The 22,896-nt window shown below is 39.3% G+C and overlaps 2 protein-coding genes across 13 annotated transcripts in view; both read right to left on the bottom strand.

Annotated features, from left to right (window-relative positions):
- CMYA5 (cardiomyopathy associated 5) overlaps nucleotides 1-9,979 on the bottom strand; it is a 104,224-nt gene extending 94,245 nt beyond the window's left edge. For both annotated transcript variants that reach the window (XR_003730381.2, XM_015140329.3), the window contains exon 1: nucleotides 9,591-9,979. Coding sequence is in view for 1 of the 2 variants with exons in the window: in XM_015140329.3 (XP_014995815.3) it covers nucleotides 9,591-9,739 (149 nt within the window). In the remaining variant the exon portion in view is untranslated. The remainder of the gene's footprint in view (nucleotides 1-9,590) is intronic.
- A 3,033-nt stretch (nucleotides 9,980-13,012) lies between these two features.
- The window catches only part of TENT2 (terminal nucleotidyltransferase 2), a 73,272-nt gene continuing 63,388 nt past the window's right edge, over nucleotides 13,013-22,896 (bottom strand). For 10 of the 11 annotated variants that reach the window (XM_015140204.3, XM_078004192.1, XM_078004191.1 and 7 more), the window contains 3 exons: nucleotides 19,591-19,682; nucleotides 17,210-17,289; nucleotides 13,013-14,473 (listed from right to left, as the gene is read on the bottom strand). In XM_015140204.3, the coding sequence (XP_014995690.1) occupies nucleotides 14,399-14,473; nucleotides 17,210-17,289; nucleotides 19,591-19,682 (247 nt within the window). In that variant the 3' untranslated portion in view covers nucleotides 13,013-14,398. 11 annotated transcript variants of the gene reach the window in all.

Below are 22,896 nucleotides of genomic sequence, written 5' to 3'. Positions count from 1 at the left end.
GAATTCAATCTAAAGCAGATGCTGATAGGCTTAAACTATTAACCCTTTCAAAGCTGTCTGCATTTCCATTAGTTATTCATCTCTCTCTATGGACTTGCATTTTGCCAGATCAATGACCACTGCTCGGTTTTCATTCTCCATGCCTTTTATTATCCTGGCATGAGTATAATAAACAACAAGACAATTTGTTAGGAGGGTGGTAATACGAGTGGTGTGCATCAGACAGAAGGAACTGAGATCCTAGGGATAAAATGTTATGGTGAACCCCAACTACTCATGCATTCAACATCTCTTTCTCTCTCTCTCTCTCTCTCTCTCTCTCTCTCTCTCTCTCTCTCTCCCCCCCCTCCCTCTCTCTCCCTCCCTCCCTCCTTCCCTCCCTCCCTCTCTCTCTTTCTCTCTTTCTTCTGTTGTTGTTGTTTGAGACGGAGTTTCACTCTGTCACCCAGGCTGGAGTGCAGTGGCGCCATCTCAGCTCACTGCAACCTCTTCCTCCTGGGTTCAAGCGATTCTCCTGCCCCAGCCTCCCGAGTAGCTGGGATTACAGGTGCCCACCACCACACCCAGCTAATTTTTGTATGTTTAGTAAACATGGGGTTTCACCATGTTCTCCAGGCCGGTCTCGAACTCCTGATTTCAAGTGCTCTACCTGCCTCGGCCTCCCAAAGTGCTGGGATTACAGGCTTGAGCCACCGTGTCTGGCCACAACCACCATTTATTAGGCACCTACTGTGTAGCAGGCACTGTGTTCTAGCTGTTGACAATGCAACAGAGAAGCAAGGCCCCTCCCCTCATGGAGTTTCTATTCTGGTGGTGGCAATAACAAATAAATTTCAGATAACGATAGGTGCTATGAAGAGCAATGTGAAATAATGAATAATGTGACCGTGAAAGACATGAAGGGAGTGAACTAAGCCCATGCGGCAGGGCAGTTGAGGAAAGCCTCTTTAAGAAAGTGTCATTTGCACCAAAACCTGAATAGTGGATTTAAAGAAGCATTCCAGAGAGAGCAGACAGCAAGAGCAAAGACCTGGATGGAGGAACAGGCTCATTAGCCGGCTGGCTGGAGTGTAGTGAAAATGCAGTGGCATGAGATGAGCTGAGAGAGGTAGACAGGGGCCAGTCAGGGAGAAAGTGGACAAGTTGTGGTAAAGACACAGAGAGGCAAAGTATCCTGCCCCACGTCACATAGTAAGTGGCACAGCCAGGATGATAATCTTGGTCTTCTCAGTTCTATCAGGTGTTTGTTTTTTTGTGTTTTTTTTTTAATGCAGTGTAACCTGATTTATGCCCAAAATAGTGATGGATGACTAGGGGATTTATTGAAGCTCTTCTTGGAGCTCCCAAAATTCTAAGAAGAGCTGAAGTCAGTTGTCTCAATCTCTTCTCATGCCCTCTTGGGAAAAAATAAATAAATAGAAAAACTTCAAAGTTCATAACCCCAAAACTAACATGAATTGTCTTTTAAACAGAGAATCTGAATTTTATACATATTATGGTAAATAACTGTTGCAAGTTTGTTACATGATCCCATACAGCATATAAGGAAGTTATTTTGGTGCTACTATCTTTGGCCTTATGAAAATGCAATCACACTGGATTGCCTAATATCTATTTTTAAACATAAGATCTACTCTCATTATTACACATCAGGAAACTTAATATTGCTAAGATGCTGGTCAAGATTAGCTACTATGCAGATTTTTTGAGTCTTTGATGCTTTTGCCTTTAAAAAAGTTTGAATTGAAATGATTATTTAAAAACAGCAAAGTTGTACTCAAATATAAAAGAAATAAATTGGCTAATAAAAACAGGTGTGTGTAATATACATATTATGTAATCTTGAGGTGAGCACTGAACTGATGATGGCTCCAGCACGGGCCCTGCCAGTAGACTGGGGTTAGAATCCTAGCTGTGCTACTTACCAGCTGTCTGAAATTAGGTAAATTACTCAGTATGGGAATGAAAACAATGCCTATATCACACAGCTATTGTAAAAATCACTCAAAATAACAAGTGATAGTGCTTGGAAGAGATTAGATGTTCCTTGACTAAGTGGTTTCCCTCCTCTTATCTGGGCCTCTGTTCACTCATCAGAAGCATGAGGGTAAGGGAGATGACGTCTGAAGTCCCTTCTAGGATAAGAGTCATCAGCAGCCAGGCTGTCTTGCCAGACTCTCATTACAGGACAGTGAAACCTTTCGTTGTAGGCAGATGGAGAAGGACTAACAAGAGGGACCAGAGGCTCACTGAAAACTCCCAGGGAATGAGCAAGGAGGCTTCAGAGACTGGGACTTAAGGGTCCTAGCAGGCGCCTACCTTAGCTCCCAAGGTCCAATTCATTGTACCAATGCATTTGCTTTAGCTAATTACTTAAGAGATTATTTATTTAATACCTGTCCTTCCCAGAGGCTAAACTTTGATGATTAATAACTTTACCTGTTTTGTTCACTCCATGTTTATATTGCCTGGCACATAATAGGCCCACAGTAAATATCTTTTGAATGAATAAGTCTCTTTTCTTACAGTAAATACATTGTTTTTTGTTTTGTTTTGTTTTGTTTTGAGACGGAGTTTTGCTCTCTTTGCCCAGGCTGGAGTGCAAAGGCGTGGCGTCAGCTCACTGCAACCTCCACCTCCCGGGTTCAAGTGATTCTCCTGCCTCAGCCTCCTAAGTAGCTGGGATTACAGGCATGCACCACCATGCCCGGCTAATTTTTGTATTTTTAGTAGAGATGGGGTTTCACCATGTTGGCCAGGCTGGTCTCGAACTCCTGACCTCAGGTGATCCGCCCATCTTGGCCTCCCAAACTGCTGGGATTATAGGCATGAGCCACCGCGCCTGGCCAATAAAAACATTTCTTTAAATGGAAGAAATTAATTTTATTTATAAATCAACAATTTAAGTGCCCTTGTGAAATCAGCCATTAGGAGGAAATTTGTAATGAATGTAAATTTCTCTACGTTTTTTTAAATCAAAATTGTATATATTTATGGTATACAACAGTGAATGTAAATTTCAATCTTGCAAGTGAATTTTTCTTAAAAGGAGGCATACTTACATGAAGAAAACACATTAACAGCTCCCTGAGAGGGCTCTGAGCATTTAGTTTGGTGGACTGAACAGTAGCATCAATTAATCTTCCCACATATCTTGGACTTTATCAGATTAGGCTGAAGAATTTTGGAACTGAATCCACTTTGGTTGTCTTAACAGAAAAATTTTCTCTGAGCAAAAAGCAAAGTCTATTCTTATTTTTCCATCTATGATCTGGCTGAAGGATCGGTCTGGGGGTGACTTTCTGACAAGTGACAGAAGGGGGCACTGATGACTGCAGACACTTTAATTGAACAATCCTTCAGTACTTGTCACTGTTCCCTCCAAGATACTGTCTTTCCAGAGTCACTGGGCATTATCAATCCCTGGTAAATGAACTGCCAACAACCAACAAAAGTCTTACCTGATCTTACAAGTTCAATATTCCAACTCAACTTGCTTCTTGTAGAAGTCGGGAAGACTTGCCCTTGACTCACACACTCATTTATTCATTTATTCATTCACACCATTCACTTATCCAATCAACAAATATTCTCAACCCTAAAAAATCCTGAGATGATTCTGGATAATAACAAGAAAGTTTAGACAGAGCAGTCATTAGCAGCACAAGAGCTGGAACCAGGAACTAAAGGAATACCTAACCACATATTGTGCCTGGAATATCTTTCTGCCCAACTGCAGTGTCACTCTACAGAAATCTTTCTAAATCTCATTTTAGGAAGAATGTCTTTGGATATTCCTCTGTTAATATCCTTAGTGTAGTGCTTATGATATTACATTGAAATTAACCGCTTCCACTCACCAGACTGAGCTGCTTGAGGGAAAACAACCATGTCATCCAATCCTCCTTGTGTCCCTGGTATCCAGCACAGGGCCTGGCATATAGAACTTACTACCAACGCAGCAGTTCTCCCGATTCCAATGAAGCTAGCAGATTTCTAGGTATTATCAGACCTGCATTGTCCAGTATGATAGCCACTAGCCACATGTGGCTATGAAGCACTCGAAATGTGATTAGGTAGGATGAATTGAGACGTGCTATAAGTATTTAAAAAACATCAAATTTCAGAGACTTAGTACAAAATAGTGTAAGATATCTCTAAAAAGTTTTTCACTGATTACATGTTGAAATGGTAATACTTTGGATATTGGGTTAAATGATTACTAAAATTCATGTCACTTGTTTCTTTCTACTTTTTAAAATGTGGCTATTAGAAAATTTAAAATTAAATATGTGGCTCACCTTATATTTCTATAGGCTAATGCTGGACTAAACCAAAGGTTATGTTCATGTACAGCCACAACCTGTCTCTCGTACTTGATTCTCTGAAGTCATGTTGGGAGGAAGGGGAATTTGGCCTAATGACTAAAGAAGATTAGGTTTTCATTAAGCCTGTTTTCAGAATATCCAGGGAATACAGACTTTTTTTGTGTAAAATTTTATCAGTATGTCCTACATTTTTTAGTAAGTTTGCCTTTTTAAAGAAAAAATAATGATAATTCCAACTCTTGCTGTGTTTGACTCTTCGTTGAGTCAAAGTCCTACCAAGGACATGTAATATCCATGCAGCCAACACTTAAATAGCTCTTCAGTTTCTGGCTACAAGTGACTATGTTATCTTCTATCCTCCCTCAGCCTCTGGCATCCTGAGCAGTCACCCCTCCCATTCTGAGCTCTTTCCACTGACCTCAGAAGAAGGCTGGCTCAAATAACACACTTGTCAAAACACCTAGGTAAGCACATCTGTGGGAGACACTATATAAATAGATACATGGAAACAGAGTGCTCTGTACTGATAACGAAAACCATTTACAAATTCCCTGCACTTTCCAAAAGGTTGATTTCCTACAAGGACTCGTTAAATGTGAATGTCACTAATAATTTTAATTCTGTCAGCTTAGACAGACCTGTTTTATAGAAGCACTGGCAAGGCTGCAATTGAAGGTGATTTTTAAGTTTTGGGTATGGCTGTAGCAAAAATCCTCTGTGCTTAAATAGAGAAACGAAAATTGATCAACAGAGAATGACCCAAAATAAAAATGCTGAAAAGTTTCTAAGTGATCTGTGGGAAAGGCTGAAAGAGTTGGCTTTCACTGGTCTACAGCAAGATAAATACAAAAATAACAGTTGTATTTACTTCTGTCTCCTCTCTATACAGGAAACCATGAGTTTAAAACATTTAACATAGTGTTTGGCACATGGTGTTTAATAAATATTAGTAAAATGAAAATACAAATGTATAGGTGCTTATTATTTAAAGGAATATTGCAATCACTGTGCTTTCCTTGTTTTTTGTGTGTGTGTTTGTTTGTTTTTATCCAGACTGGTATAGTAGACAGAACATAGCTTCCAATTTTATTCAGAATAAAATTTAAAGTCCTTACCATGGGCTACAAAGCCGTACATGATCTGCAACCCAACTATCTCTCAGCCTCGACTCTGACCACTTGCCCCCTTACCTTACTCTGTTCCAGCATCCCGACCTCCTTGTGCTCCTCAAATAAGACACATATCCCTGCCTCAGTGCCGTTGCACCTGGTCTTCCCTTTGCCTAGAAACTCATTCCTTCAGTATCTGCTCAAATGTCACCTCATCAGAGAGGCTTTCTTTACCACCTCATTCACATACATCCCACCCGTTTATCCTGCTGTTTTGTCCTCATAATGTATTACCACTTGACATACTATATGTTTTATTTTTTGTCTCCCCAAACTGGAGTGAGTTTTAACAGGGCAGAGACCTTATTCATTTTGTTCACAGCTGTATTCCTTGTGCCTAGGAAGTTTTTGGCACATTGTAGGAGTTCAATAAATATCTGCCAAATGAATAAATTAATGAACATTAAACTGGAGTCCAGACACCTGGGGTCTACTCCTAATTCTACTCCAAAAAATTCTGTGACAGACCGGGCACGGTGGCTCATGCCTATAATCTCAGCACTTTGGGAGGCTGAGGCAGATGGATTGCTTGGGCCAAGGAGTTCAAGACCAGCCTGGGCAACATGGCAAAACCCTGTCTCTTATAAAAACACAAAAAATTAGCCAGGCCTGGTGATGCACAGCTGTAGTCCCAGCTACTCAGGAGGCTGAGGTGGGAGGATCACCTGAGCCTGGGTAGTCAAGGCTGCAGTGAGCCATGATCATGCCACTGCACTCCAGTCTGGACAACGAGAGTGAGACCCTGCCTCAAAAAAAAAAAAAAAAAAAAAAAAAAAGGTGTGACTTTGAACAAACGACTCCTGACACTCAGTTTCTGAACCTAAAGTCAGATCGGTTGGGAACAGATACTTCTAAAGCCTCTGCTAGCTCTAAAATCCTGTGGGTTTTATAATCTGCCTTTCACAAAAGTTCTCTGGTGAAGTTTTAGAAACATAAAAATCTTTTTTGATATCCACAAACTACAAGCACTGTGAGGCATTTTATTATGATTCAAAACACCGCTGCAATGATGAAGCCTTCTCCAACCCTTCCAGGTAGTATGGATCCCAAGACTTTGAGGTGCCTCATACACACCTTTTCTTCCTTAAATCTCCTCTAACAGCTAACGACATAATTATGTTTTTCTGTTTCCCCAACTAGAATGTAAACATTCTAGTTTACATTGATGGTAATGGATTACAGGATGGTAATGGATTCTTAGTTATTTTTGTATCCCCAGCACCTTGCATTGTCTATGGCAAATACTAATAGTAGGCACTCCATGAATGTTTAGTGAATGAATAAATACAAAGTGAAATAGGATCATTATTTATACTGAAAGCTGAGACCATCTCTCCCTTCATGGATGAACAGTGGGCAGAAGGTAGAGCCTTCCTGCTAATAATGACTCATCTGATGGAATAAAAGAAACTAAAGCTTAATGGGAAGCTACTAAGAACCAAGCACTCCTCCACACATTCACATAATTTATGGAATCCTTAAGACAACCTGATGAATTAGGAATTCTTATTATTTTACAGATGAGAAAATTGGGCTCAAAGAGGACAGAATTTGCCCATTATGGAACAACTAACAGGATTCACAATCAGGCCTCTTGATGCTATATGTCACATTCATATCACTGGATGATATATCAGGATAGTTCTCTGATCCAATATACATGTTGGTGTATGTAAATGATGAGCTTTCCTGCATGACAAAAGCATTTTATAATTAAAGGGAATTTTTCCTCAATTCAGAAAGATTACTGTAGATAATTATATATCATACCTGAAAGGGTAAAGGAAAGTTTACAGATTACTTTGTGCCTTTTGAATTTTTAAAAATAAAGATTTGTAAACCAAAAATAAAATTCTAAGCCCCCTGACTGTCTGAACGGACCCCTCCTTTCAGCAAGGGCATTCCAAAGCTAACCTGAAAAACTCACTCAGGCCATGATGGGTGGGGAGATGGAACATGCCTCACTACATCCCCCTCCCTTTTGGACTTACTGATAGAACAACTCTTTCAGTCTGATAAGAAACATTTACAATCTATTCTCTCTCAAGCCGGCTACCTGGAGGCTTCATCTGCATGACAAAACTTTGGTCCCAACATCCCCTTATCATAACCCAGACTTTCCTTTCCACTGATTCCAAGTCTTAAGAGAATAACTTAACTCTTTCAACCAATTGCCAATCAGAAAAAACTTAAACCTACCTATAATCTAGAAGCCCCCACTCCCTTCAGTTTTCCCACCTTTCTGGACCAAACCAATGTACATCTTACATGTATTTGATTGAGGTCCCATGTCTCCCTAAAATGTGTAAAATTAAGCTGTCCCTTAACCACCTGGCCACATGTTCTCAGGATATCCTGCAGGCTGTGTCACAGGCCACTGGTCACTCATAGTTGACTTCAGAATCAATCTCTTCAAATATTTTACAGTTTGACGCTTTTTTGTCAACATGTGCTTTTCCTAAATCCAGAAGTTTTGCTGACTTCCTGTTACCCTTGTCATCTAATAAAAAATAAATTGGATGCTTTTTCCAGGCCTCCATTTTCCATATTCCCTCATGTTTCCCTCCACTCTATTTATTCTGACCTCTTTACCTGGTGTCCACCTTACTGTCTGTAGTCAGAGCAGGCTGAAGTTTACTGCAGACAAATCACATCCTTTTCTGAAGGCCTTGACCTTTGTCAAATGGCAATACAACCCCAAAGTGGTGAATTGTCAGCTGCTCACATTTTAGTGTAAATGAGTTTTCAGATTCTCTTGGTTGTAAATGTGGTTGGGCAAGGATATGAGGATCCCAGACAACAGTAAGGGAAAGGTTATAAAAGCTGGGGTTGACAGACTTCCCCTTCTCAACACTGCCAAGGGATCACAGGTCCCCTGCTCCCTGACCCACTCCCTACAGGTGCCTTCTCCTCTGCTCTTCCTGTCTGTAGTCCCTGCCCACTACTTCAAGGCAGCTCCAGCCCAACACTCCCTCTTCTGCCCTTGCACAGTACCCACCGTCCTTCCCTCCACCTCTATATAGCCTCACACTCCCCATGTTAGGGAAACGTTTCCCCATAGGGGAAAAAGTTAGGGGAACTTTTTCCACAAAGTCCTTGAGGCCAGGGACTGTGCTTGCTTCCCACTTGGTAGTTGCTTGGTAAACATGTGACATGCATTCAGGACTTCTTGCCTGACCGTCCATCCTCCCCAATGCCACTCTATGGGCTACTTCTTCAACATCGGCTTTGCTGGCTTTGATTAGGTAAGCTGGGCGTTCTGAGATGGTACACACCCACCTGCCACCTTCAAAACCTTTCCACTGTTACCAACAGACTGAAGAAGAGACATCACTGACTGACGCACAGTCAGGGAAAAAACCCAAAACACATACTCAAGGAGAACCAGTGAAGGTAGAAGCAAATCCAAATAGAGATTAGATGATCTCTATTATTCTCATTTTAGGGCCTTCTTAAAGAAAGGGACGGAGGGTGGGAGATCGAAGGGTGGGAGGCGCATCTTTTTTACATAGTATTTTACTTCATCACATTCACGGAAACTGATACATGGGACCAGGAAAAAAGAAGCAGGACTTGAAGAACAGGGATTACTGAAACTCATGCTTCTTTTCCCCCAAAGAATGTATGGGCCTTTGTATCAAAATAAGGTCACCTTATTGCAGCCTAGTCCAGTGCTAGGCCGCCCGGGAGACCGCCATTCATCTGAAGGTACCAGTGCGCCTTCACCGCCTCCACCCCACCCCCTTCTCTAGCTCAGGATTTAGCGATTGTTCCTGTGCCTTGGGCCAGATGTACGCGTTCCAGCACATTTCGGCAGTTAGGCAGGACCTAAGTAAATCCTCAGGAATAAACAAGAGCAGCGAGTCACAAGGAGCTGGGGGCGGGGGTAATGAACTCTGCTGCAGGCGGGCCTGTCACTCCAGCTGACAGCGAGCACCTTCACCTTCAAGTTCTTTTAAACGGCAGTGCACCCAGAGAGTAAGTGCCTAGCTCGACGGAAACGAACCCCAGAGCTTAAAAACTTAAAGCAAACAAGCAAGGGAGCTGCTAGCTGCCCTGCAGGCCCTGGGCCGAGGAGAGAGGCTCGCGCTACCTGGCGTCCGGCTCCTCCTCCGACTCCGCCGCCGTCTCGTCCTCCTCGCCCTCCGACTCCTCCTCTGTCTCCAGCTCCCGGGTCGCCTCCTCGTCCCCGTCGGAGCCGAGAAAGCTCTCGCCAGCGTGGTTGCTATCGCGGCTCGCCATCGCCTCTCCCGGGCCGGGGCCGGAGTCGGAGCCGGAGCCGCCCGCGCCGCGCCTGGTGTTCTCCCTCCGACTGCTCTGGCCCCTGCCCTCCCAGCCCTGCCCCTGCGGGGGCGGCTCGGGTTCCAGGCGCCGGGGGCGGGCGAGCCCCGCGACTTTAAATAGAAGGCGTCAAAGTTTCGCCACCAAGCTTCTGGGGCCCGGGCTCAGCTTCTCTTCTTCCCCGAGCCCTCCCCCGCCCCCGTTTCGCCAGATCCCTGGAGGGCCTTTCGGACAACTGGAGATCATTTTAAGGGGCGCGGGCTCCGGCTGCACCAGGGGGTTCAAAGGAGGAAAGACAACCTAGCCCCGTCTCTATTTCCTCCAGAGTGAGTCTTTTCGGTTTTGAACTACTTTTTGGACCCTTTATCCCAAACAATAACTACATCCTGAACGGGGCACTTAACTACCAGGCACTCTGCTGAGAGTCTCGCTTTCATTACCTCGATTCTGCGGTGGTACCTGTAGAAGGTTTTACTGTAGTGCTGGTTTCCCAGATGAGGAAACTGAGGCTCCGAAGAGCTCCAGCAGCTCAGGCTCTCATTGCTAGTAAAGTGACCCAATGAGAAACAAAGCGGCCCTGCTCAAAAGCCCAGTTTTGAACCATTGTTCCGTCCCGGCTCCCTTTATATCGCAAGTCAATATACTGTATATTTTCTTGCTCAGTGGTCCCCGTTATTGAGCCAGGAAACTTCATCTCCACTCATCTTAAACCTTGAGGAGGAGCAATTTCCCCCACGTTAGCAAAAAGCTAAGTTTTGTCTGAAACTGGCCCAAAGGCCCCAAACCTTTCCCCGGATCAAGTTGTGGTTAAAACCCCTCAATGGCTTCCCACTGCTCAAAGCCTGAACCCCAACATCCTCACAAAGGTAACGGTTGCCTAACTGGCCATGTTTTACCTGTCCACTGTTTTTTATTTTTATTTTTTTATTTTTTGAGACGCAATCTTGCTCTTGTCTCCCAGGCTGGCGTGCGATGGCGCGATCTCGGCTCGGTGCAACTTCCACCTCCTGGGTTCAAGCGATTCTTCTGCCTCAGCCTCCCAGTAGGTGGGATAACAGGAACCCACCACCATGCCTAGCTAATTTTTGTATTTTTAGTAGAGACGGGGTTTTACCATGTTGGCTAGCCTAGTCTCGAACTCCTGACCTCAGGTGATCCGCCAGCCTCAGCCTCCCAAAGTGCTGGAATTAACAAGTGTGAGCCCCCGCGCCCACCTGGTCAGCTCTCTTTAGAAGTCAGGAGTTCCCAACATTGTCAAGTCACTCCACTGTGTCTTTATTTACACAATTCCTTCTGCCTCAAAGGTTCATCCCATTTTTACCAGGATACCAATCATTCAAGATACCACCTTTCTCTGAAATCCCAAAGTTAAACTCTGTACCTCTCTTCCAGGTTCCCACATAATCCTATACAGATTATGTTTGTATCTCCTTCCCCAGCAGACTTTGTAAGTTTACTACTCATCTTTGTCCCACCATTCCCATCCCTTACAAGCCTACACACTAGCAAAGTAGCTAGCACACAGCAGGTACACATAATGGATGCTCCCTGAAGAGAACAGAACCAGACCTGCTGACTGTACAAATTGAGGTATCTTTACAATAAAGATACCCATTTTATGAGAATGATTTGATGGCTAGAAGTTAACATTTATTTTTAATTATAGCAAGTCACAGAGTTGTTAAATGTGACTGTAAGCTGGGGATTATTCACCAGTTACACTAGTTGCTATGCATATGTCTGTAGCTAATGAACTGTAAATCTTTGAATTACAGTACAGATACATCAGCTAGTGGGACATAAGGAGGGAAAACAGCAGAGTCAAGACCCACAGTTCACTAAACCAGATTTAGCATCAGCAATATTTATTCTCTTAACACCAACTAGACTTTACTATCAGTAATCCCAAATGACCATGCTCATCCAGGACAAAAGGAATTCAATCGCAGCTGTGGGAATCTGTTACACACTAATCAAAACCACAGGTAGCCATTCTATGTTCCTTCCATCATTTAATTAAAAATTTCTTACAAACATTAATGTCTATGAGATTTATTTGCAAAGATCCTAGTTCAAATCAATCCAAAATTTAGAATTGTAGTACAGATTGCACATTTTAAACACCACTTTAACAACATATGCAAATACAGTCAGCCCTCCGTATCCATAAAGGATTTGTGAATTCAACCAAGGATGAAAAATATTTGGGGTGGGGGGTAGGAGAGGGAGGAAGAATGGTTGCATCTGTACTAAACAGGCATAGACTTTTTTTTCTTGTCATTATTATTCCCTAAACAATACAGTATAACAACTATTTACATAGCATTTACATTGTATTAGGTATCAGGTAATTTAGAGATGATTTAAAGTATACAGGACAATGTGTGTAGGATATATGCAAATTATATCATTTTTTATAAGGGACTTGAGCATCTGTGGATTTTGGTATCTGAAGAGGATGGGGGTGGCCTGGAACCAATCCCTCAATATACTGAGGGACAACTACGTACAGGAATGGACAGATCAACACAAACAGAAAATAATTTAGTACTCATCAAACAAATAATTGAGATTAGTAACTTAAAAGTCTAGAAAATTCTCTCATATATTAACAGTTCACTTATCTGACATATTTGGCCAGTCACATGTGCATAATTTTAGGCCTCAGTCTACTGATTTAGAATTGAGTCTAGGTTTAGTGACTTCTTGATCTGTTTTTCATAGTAAAACAAGTGAAAAGCAGCAGCAGTAAGGGTGGGGCCATTGAAAACTGAGAAAACAGTGACAGTGAGGGAGTCCACAACATGGTAAATTCTGGGGTTTTATTAGGAAATGTCATAATACTGTAGAGGCAGAGGGTACATACTTACCCATCCCTGAAAGTTGCACAGTATTAATGAATAGTACTAAGACTAATGCTTATAATGATTACCCAGTCATCACTAGAATATTAACTCTACTCAGTACGTTCTCATTAAGAGATGCACAATGTAAATTTTAGGAAAAATTCCCCCCCGCCAAAATATGAAAAGCTCAAATGCATAAAAAGTGTTACACATCAGGAATCTAAAACACTATGTGTAAACTTTCATTCCTCATAATGCCAGAGACATAAGATATTGATGTGGTTAGCTGGCTAATAAGTAGATTTAGTTCAGTTCTAGATGATAACTACAGCCTCAGTCTCATCTCAAAAGCAAAGACTTTCACAGAAAAAAAAAACCACCTCGACAATGTCCATATATAAATTTTATTGCATTTGACGTACAAAAATTTGAACTTAAAGAAGAAAATGAAAATGTGCACCTTTTACAAGTCAAAGAAAAGCAAAAGTTTTGGCATTTGGTCTGCGAAAAAAAAAATACGTTAGAGGTACAAACTGTACTACAGCAGGTCTAAAAAATGTTGGACATAGTCCTTTTGAAAAAGTTAAAACTGTTTTCAAGATTACTTTTTATATTTAAATTTACAGGCACTGACCAATTTACAAATATTTACATAAATCAAAAACAACCTTAATAAACACTGTAGCTTTTTTTGTTTAGCAGCCACCACTACTTCTTTCATGTAAAAAAAGAAATACTAAAAAAGAGATTTTTTACAAATATTAAGCTTTCATTTATAATAATTTTATTGTGTCATATCTAAAACATTTTGTAGTGGCTTACTGTCTAAAAATTCCAGTTTAGATTACAATCCTATAATTGTACACAGAAAAATATCTGATACTACAAACAGGATATAATCTTAACTTTGATCTCTCAGTTTCTGTTGCTTCATGTCACAGAGAAAATAGAGCAGGAAAACGGCAAGTAAAGCAGAAGTGCACATTGTACTAAGCTATCATAAAGCACAGGAAACAATCTTTGCAAAATGTCTACACTGAACTGATTCTTTAAAACAATTCACTAACTGTTTTAAGAGTTAGTGCTCCTATTACTACAGTGCAAAATGTATTGTTGTTTCAATACAAAATTTAAAGCAATCTCAAGAGTACATCAAAAGCATGTGAAGTACTAATGAAATGCTAATACAGACACACCCAAAGCCTCAGTCTATCCCAGTGAGTCAAGCAAAGCAAAGACTTAAGGCAACTGTTCAGTATTTCATGACTCTGCAGTGATTTGACTGAAATGATTTTGTTTTGCTTCAAGTAACTGAACAACTGACTTGAATCTTCACTTTACTAGAACAGACTTTGACAACAAACTATCTAATGTAGGTTAGACTTTAAGCATGTATGAATTAGACCCCTTCCAAAATTCTACACATCTCTTCAGGATTAGCATGTGTTACAATTAATTGAAGTTGTATCAAAAACTTTTTATTTGTTCAGGTAATTTCGCAAAATATATTTTATCTGATCACCTGAAAACGCATGCCATAATATTACTAATCATCAATGTAAACATTTTCAAAAATACATTTTTATTTTTAAATCAAAGGGTTTTATTAGGAAATGTCATAATAAAATATGCAATCTTTATATGTCTTTTTAAAAATAAAAAATGAAAACAAGAACTATGAAAAAAGCAATTATGATGGAGGTAAACATAATGTATTACGATGAAACTATTGTTCTTTATTTCTTGGAAGAATTTATTAAGAAATAGAGGCCAGTTATCTTTTCAGGACAGCAGCTCTTACAGGTAGTATACTGTTCAAATCTCTCTTGTTTTTCAATCTGTGCCATGACTGGGAGAGAAAGAAAAATCATTCTTAAAACCTGAAATTTATGCAGAACAAAAGACTGAAAGTTTAAAAGAATGTTAACAGTTGTTCTCTCTAGGTGGTAAAATTTTGAATAGTTTTTTCCTTGAGTTTTTTCTTTTTTTGAGATAAGGTCTCGCTCTGCCACCCAAGCTGGAGTGCAGTGGTGCAGTCTCGGCTCACTACAACTTCCATCTTCCAGGCTCAAGAGATTCCCCCACCTCGGCCTCCTGAGTAGCTGGGATTACAGGCGTGTGCCACCACGCTCAGCTAATTTTTAAATTTTTTTGTAGAGACGAGAGGTCTCATTGTATTGCCCAGGCTGGTTCTTTGAGTTTTTATTTTCCAAGTTTTTAACACAGTATAAGTATTATTTCTGTCATCAGAAAATAAAATGTTATTTAAAAACTCTGTATTTTTATGGTTCCAATTCATTAATAAAGAAATGGGCACAAAGGTGGTACTGAAAGAGACAACTGACAATATTTATTCACAGATTAATTCAATCTAAAAATAGCAAACAAAAACTTTGGATTTGAGAAGGGAGGATTATTTCAATTATTTGATTGACTGTCTTACATCTTCACTAGCTTTTTCCATTAAAAATAATATTTATGGGACTGGGTACAGTGTCTCATGCCTGTAATGCCAGAATTCTGGGAGGCTGAGGTGGGCAGATCACTTGAGCCCAGGAGCTCAAGGCCAACCTGGGCAACATGGTGAAACCCTGTCTATACAAACAATACAAAAATTGGCTGGGTATGGTGGCACACGCCTATAGTCCCAGCACTCATGAGGCTGAGGTGGGAGGATCATTGAGCCCAGGAGATTGAGGCTGCATGAGTCTGGGTAACAGAGCAAGACCCTGTCTCAAAAAAATATATATAGTATTTACGAAGGAGAAAGTAAATTTACAATAAGGTACTTTATGTATGCCTCTGGAAAATAACAGTGATTTGAATGGATAAGAAGAAAAGAAACTTGTTAACAAGCTAAAAATCTGTCTCACTACTTGGTGACTGCAGATCTTTGTATTCTAGTCTCATGTCAATTATTCAATTGTCTAAAAGTACTGGTTTTACAACTAAACAATCCTAAATGAAAGCTCACTCATCAATAAGAACACCAATGTAGCATTGCTATTTTTGAGTTCTCAATTTAATCTGACAGACCAAAATATTCTCTCTTGAATATTTGTTTTAAAATTAAAGAATTTCTATAGGACAAATTTTCTATTCTGGTTGCCAAATTAAGAAAGTCTCATTTGAAGGATAGCTTGTAATAGAATACTTATATTTTATCTATTTATTTATTTGAAACAGGGTCTCACTCTATTACTCATGCTCAGGCTGGAGTGCAGTGGCACAATCACAGCTTACTGCACCCTCAACCTCCTGGGCTCAAGACCTTTCTCCCTACTCAGCATCCCCAGTAGCTAAGACACAGGTGCATAACACTACACCCAGGGGTGGGGTGGAGTGGGGTGCGTGTGTGTGTTAACTATGTCGTGTGTGTGAACTATGTCTTGCTATGCGTTGCCCAGGCTGGTCTTAAACTCCTGGCCTCAAGCAATCCTCCTGCCTTGGCCTCACAAAGTGTTTGGATTACAGGTGTGAACCACTGCACCTGGCCATTATTTTTATTCATTTTTTTTTTTTAAGAGGTGGAGTCTCTCACTCTGTTGTCTAGGCTTGAAGTGCAGCAACTTGATAATAGCCCACTGCAGCCCCGAACTCCTGCGCTCCAGTGATATTCATGCCTCAATACTTGTATTTTACATTATCATTAAAACAAAGTCCACTTGTACGTCTAGATAATGAAAAAGTATGCCTCTAAAATGATCTTTGCAGTTTTCTCATCTTTTTCTTCTACGAAGCTTTCCCTCCCCTCCATGTCTCAATACTACAATGTGTTGTGGAAGTCCTTGAAGATTAAGACCACATCTAGCAACATCACTGATGAATAAATTCATACTATAGACACAGACACATACATAAATTTTAACTTTCCAAAATATAAACAAAAATAAAACGGCACTCTAATTCCTGTGACAGTGGGGTATACATTAGAAAAAGCATGGACATCAGTTTCCTTCTAAGGCCACAATAAATTCCCCAATATACTAAGGAAGGAAAAGAGTCCATTAGGTTTTACTCATTTTGGAAATTTAATAAGCTCACTATGAAAATGCTTACTTCGGCAGGGCATGCACGGTGGCTCATGCCTGTAATATCAGCACTTTGGGAGGAAGAAGCAGGTGAAACACCTGAGGTCAGGAGTTTGAGACCAGTCTGACCAACATGGTGAAACCCTGTCTCTACAAAAAAATAAAATAAATAAGCCAGGTGTGGTGGCACACGCCTGTAATCTGAGCTACTTGGGAGGCTGAGCAGGAGAATCCCTTGAACCTGGGAGGTGCAGGATGCAGTGAGCTGAGATTGTGCCACTGCACTCCAGCCTGGGCAACGAGCGTGAAACTCCATCTCAAAAAGAAAAGAGAAAATGCTTATTTCTATGAAAGTGAAAGCAATGTGAATAAAAACAGAGCCAGATCTCTTTGAAGGAAAAGTTTAACTAAATTCAAATAATAAGTTCCCTATCATGCTATATTAATGGATTCACAAAAGAGAAACCATTCTGTCCTATTACATATATATTTTCTCCTGTTTAAAGCATACGGGTCTACTAATGCTTCTAGGGTTGATCTAATGCATTGTTTACCTTTAAAAATTGATCCTTGATCATGTCAAATTTCTGCTTTTCGTGCACTGCTCTGGCTGTATTTGTTCCATCAAAAGGTTCTGCAACGTTAAATGCACATGTACAGAAAACATTATTAAAATGAGAGCTACAGTTTCTTTTTTAGGTTTGACGCTGTCAATATGTAACAGTTTTTGACCTACAAAAATTGCAATTTCAGATGGGTCAGCCTAATATCTGTATTAGATTTATGTATACAGAAAAGCTTAATATACTATGAACTGCCTAACAAGGTAGATAGAATTCAAGGGAGAAGGTGATTAAAAATGAAAGTCATCAGCATAGATGTGTTAAGTCTAAATCATAAATGTGTGTAAGGTTTCTGAAAAATTACAGTGTCAAAGACCTACCCTTAGGAAAATAATAAAAGTCATCAAAAAGAAGAAAGCATTATATCTAAGAGAGGCAGTTAATGTTAAATATCACAGAAAGGTAACTTTAAATTTAATTTTAACTTAAAAGCTGATGTGTCCTTTGAAGGTAGAGGTTCAATACTGGAGAAAATGGAAGACAATGCAGGGAGTTATGGCCCGAGTGGATGGTTTAGAAAAAGATACAGTGAAGTCTGGCCAGACACGGTGGCTCACACCTGTAATCCTAGCACTTCAGGAGGCCAAAGCGAGTGGATCACAAGGTCAAGAGATCGACACCATCCTGGCCGACATGGTGAAAGCCCATCTCTACTAAAAATACAAAAATTAGTTGGGCATGGTGGCACGTGCCTGTAGTTCCAGCTACTCGGGAGGCTGCGGCAGGGGAATCACTTGAACCCGGGAGGTGGAGGCTGCAGTGAGCCGAGGTTGCGCCACTGCACTCCAGCCTGGCAAAAGAGAGAGACTCCATCTCCAAAAAAAAAAAAAAAAAAGAAAGAAAAAAGATACAGTGAAGTAACTTGCATGAGAAATTTGGCAGAAAAAGAAAAGAGAAAAAGAGAAAAGCAAACAGAAGACAGGAAAAAAGCAAAGGAACAGTTTTTATGTATGTGTGTCTCCAATATATATACCTTCCATGTTCACACCACCATCCCACTCACCCTTCACCCACAAGGGAGAAGAATATAGAGAGATAGGAAGAAACCAGAAGAGTACAAGGAAACTGAAGATCATAATGAGAAGACAAGGATAACTAAAGGCATCAGGAATGAGATGAAATGTCTAAAATAATGCCAGCAGTAGGTAAAAATTACTAGAAATTAAGAATTTTAGCACTGAAAAAGGAGGAAAAATGCCTAGAAGAACCAGTAGGACCAAATAAAGAGTATTTTTCAACAATGAGAAGACCTATGTATGTATTAAAGCTGAAAGGGAAGGACTGGAGAAAGAATGAAGTTGTTGGTAAGAGGAAAGGTAACTGAGGGGAAAGACCTAGAGAAAGTATGGAAGAATAGGGAATCTGATGGAAAGGTCAAAACTTTAGATTTATCATATAATCTACACAGGTCCATAATTTTAAGTACTCTTTTTGCTTATTTTTTATTGCTTAGAAAGGCTATGTTAAAAAGAGTCTACTATCACAGTATTGTGGGGTTCTTTTCCTTAACAGAATAAGGTCATAAGCCAAATTATACTGGATTGCATCATCACAGCACTTTAGAACAGTGTTTAGTATTCAACTGAACACAAGTAACTAAAATAATGTCCACCCAGTGCAGTTTATTAGCACACCAAAGCCGGAGATTTAATTTCATATTCAAAAACTCTTAAAATACTGCATATAATTCAAGATTAAAATATCCAAAATCTGATGTTTTCTACAAATGCTGATTCTCAACTACTTATACTTTTTAACCTCCAGATTTACAAAGGTCTTCAATTTAGCATCTATGAGAATAATTTTGTCCCCTGAAGTCAGTTTTCTACTCACTCAAAATGTCTCAAGGATATATTCAACTACATGTAAATTAATTTTAGAGAAGAAAACTTCTTCAGATCATTTAATTTTTAAAGCAAAATCAATTTCTATTTATAAAAGTCCAACTTGTACTAAGTAATATTTTAAGTGCAAAAGAATATAAAATAACTCATTGTATGTCAATATAAGAATCATATATAAAGATTCTATTTTCTTCCATCTGTAAGTCATGAAATTGTCCATCAACCACAAGAGGGATAAAGACAGCTTAAATTTTATCAACTAGAAAGGGTGAATGCCTAAAGTTTATGTTTATTATTTCTCACACCTACAAAATTTTAAATGATTTTTTTAAATTAAAATTTTTAAACTAAAAGACTTACAAATCACTTCAGACATAAATGTATTACTTTTAACTGAAACACAGCTGAAATTACTCAAGTAATTCTCTTAGTACCATGATGATACATGGATGGTAAACAGAAAACTACCTTCTACACAGATGTATTTATTTCTCCATTCAATACCATCAGGCCTCGGAATGGCTTTGGCTTCACGAACTGAAATCATTTGACTATTCCAGCTATAAGAAGAAAAACAGTAAACATGTTAACTATTTTCATAATTTCTCTTATATTATTTTTATTGTATCAATAGTAAGGCCTACCCCAATCTTCCTGTGGAAGACTGAAACCTGTGCCCCAACCCTCAGCACCACAAGCCCTATTTCCCACCTCTATTTTATTTTCCACAACACTTATCATCTTCTAATAATTTGTTTCTTACATTTACTATTTATTACGTTATTCTTCATTGTGTCTCCCTCAAGTAGGAGGAAAGCTCCAAGATACTGGATATTTATCTACTTTTTTCACTCTTCACCTAGGAGAACAGTACATACCAGGTTTTCAACACATATTTCAACACATATGAAAAAATGAAGTAACTGGAAAAAATAAGAAAGTACAGGCTGGGTGCGGTGGCTCACACCTGTAATCTCAGCACTTTGGGAGGCTGAGGCAGGTGGATCACGAGGTCAGGAGTTCAAGGCCAGCCTGGCCAAGATGGTGAAACCCCATCTCTACTGAAAATACAAAAATTAGCTGGGCATGGTAGTGTGCACCTGTAGTCCCAGCTACTCGGAAGGCTGAGGCAGGGTAATCGCTTGAACCCGGGAGACGGATGTTGCAGTGAACCGAGATCATGCCACTGCACTCCAGTCTGGAGAGAGGGTGAGACTCCATCTCAAAAAAAAAAAAAAAAAAAAAAAGAAAGTACAAGTAAACAAACAAAAAAATAACAACTATGGTCATAGTTAACAACGCAGTAACAATCTGTTATTTGTTAAGAGGGAAGTAATCCTCTAGTGTTATCTTCTGGTATTATTAAATAATTTTTGTTCAGGTACATCTTTATGTGTATGATTTGGGAGAAAATTTTGAAATTTTCCAATAGAAGTAGATGCTGTTTTAGGAAAGCAAAATTAATACTCTATGAAAATATACTTTATTGCTGTATATAAGATAAAGTTGTTAAGAGTAAAATTTTATTCAAGTAAAATAATTTCATCAGTGGGCCTGAAGGTAAACTGTCCAGTCTTTAGTATATACTAACTTTACATTTTTTAAAAAAGGTTTTTCTAACAGTTATTACAAGTATTTTCTTTTTTTCAAGGAACATTTTAAAGTATATGACTACCCAGCTTGTACATGAGAGAAAAATAAATTTGAGGAACAGCTAATACCATTTTTTAAGCAGTATTTAGCTTTCTCTACCACTTAAGACTATTGCTTGGGACCTTCCAACACCCTACACTTCTCCTCTATTTATCAGAAAGATAATTTGTAGGAATATAATCATGGATCCTGTATGGCATTTATTGATAGAAATTTGACTAATTTCTATATTAAATAAGCATGAAAAATCTTGCATCTTGTGAATTTTGATCCTTGTAAAGCACACTGAAAGTATAAATTTATTTTTGTTCTGATCAAGAGTAGTTTGTAAATATTTTATGAAGAAAGCTTTAAGTTCTTTTAAAATATATACATCAGGATTTGTGCTTTTTAAAAATTAAGTAGGTTATCAAATGGAAATACTTAGTATTGGTTACAGGAAAATGTTTCAGATCCCTCATGTATTGTAGTTCCATTAGTACAGACTCCAAAAAGAAAGACTACTCTGCTCTATTGTTTCAAATGTCTTTACTAAAAATCCAAAAATTAGCAGGCGTGGTGGCAAGCGCCTATAGTCCCAGCTACTCAGGAGGCTGAGGTGGAAGGATCACCAGAGCAATGGGAGGTTGAGGCTGCAGTAAGTTGTGATCATGCCAATGCACTCCAGCCCGGCTGACAAAGTGAGACCCCATCTTAAAAAAACAGAAAACAAAAAAATCCATACAAACGTTTCCAACAATTTTCTTACATTGTTTCTTTACAACAACAATGTAAAGAGGGGAGTTATACAACCACAAACCTGAAGCAAACAAGGTTACATACTACAGTTTGCATCACTTCACTTTATACTAGTTATGTCAAAATTATTAATAAAATGAATTTTCCCTTGAGACTATTTGTTTTCTAATAACAGCTTATAGGACAATTAAATCTGCAGAATTAAAATTGTAAACATTATTTTTACAAGGCATAGATTTATTTTTATCTTTCAGAAGAGTTTTAGAATATTGAAATACTATAGCCTGCTGTTAAATTACAACTTTTATTTCCTTAAATCAAAAATTCTATCTTTACCACTATATTTCTATTAAAACAAATCCTGATTTTTTTTTTTTGAGACGGAGTCTCGCTCTGTCACCCAGGATGGAGTGCAGTGGTGTGATCTCGGCTCACTGCAACCTCTGCCTCCCAGGTTCACGCCATTCTCCTGCCTCAGCCTCCCGAGTAGCTGGGACCACAGACGCCCGCCACCATGCCCAGCTAATTTTTGTATTTTTAGTAGAGACAGGGTTTCACCATGTTAGCCAGGATGGTCTCAATCTCCTGACCTCGTGATCCACCCGCCTCAGCCTCCCAAAGTGCTGGGATTACAGGCGTGAGCCACCGCGCCCGGCAACAAATCCTGATTTTACGCTACATGCCACTACTTGGTTCTAAACTGGGTCACAGAAACAGTATGAGATATATATTAATAGATATATTCATTTTATTGATCATCCCTTACCAGATATTAAGTTTCAATGTACAATAAACCCAATTTGAAGTGCTTCAAAAAGAAAAAAGAATATTTTGAATCACTACTATTTGGACTGATTCAATCTACTGTGCTTTCAAAGAACTTTTAAATATTTCCAGATTGTTAAAAACATTTCAAATCATTAAAACATGACATAATTTTATACTCTTTGTACTCTAAAGGTGGATTTATTTATTTATATATTTTTTGAGACAGGGCTTTGTTGACAAGCCCAGTCTGGGGTACGGTGGCACAATCATGGCTCACTGCAGCCTCAATCTCCTGGACTCAAACGGTCTTCCCAAGAGTTGAATTTAAATGGTAATTTAGAAATATCTTCCCTAAATATTTCATTCTTTAAAACACAGCCTATAACCTAAGCCTTCTGTCATACTAATCTATTCTTGACCATAATTTGCTTGGCATGTAAAAATCTGTTATTGTCACTCAATAATTAAAGTGCAAAATAAGATACAGAATCTATAAAGAGAGATGTTTCAGAAAGAAGAACAGATACGGGGCTTAATTTAATCTAAAATACCCTGATAATAAATGATAATCTTTTAAATATAAAACTGAGACAACTCATTATATTAGAAGCAAGT

This window comes from Macaca mulatta, chromosome 6, assembly GCF_049350105.2.
Source record: "Macaca mulatta isolate MMU2019108-1 chromosome 6, T2T-MMU8v2.0, whole genome shotgun sequence".
NCBI lineage: Eukaryota > Metazoa > Chordata > Mammalia > Primates > Cercopithecidae > Macaca > Macaca mulatta.
The sequence above is the reverse complement of the archived record's forward strand: the minus strand, read 5'-3'. Positions and strand labels throughout refer to the sequence as shown.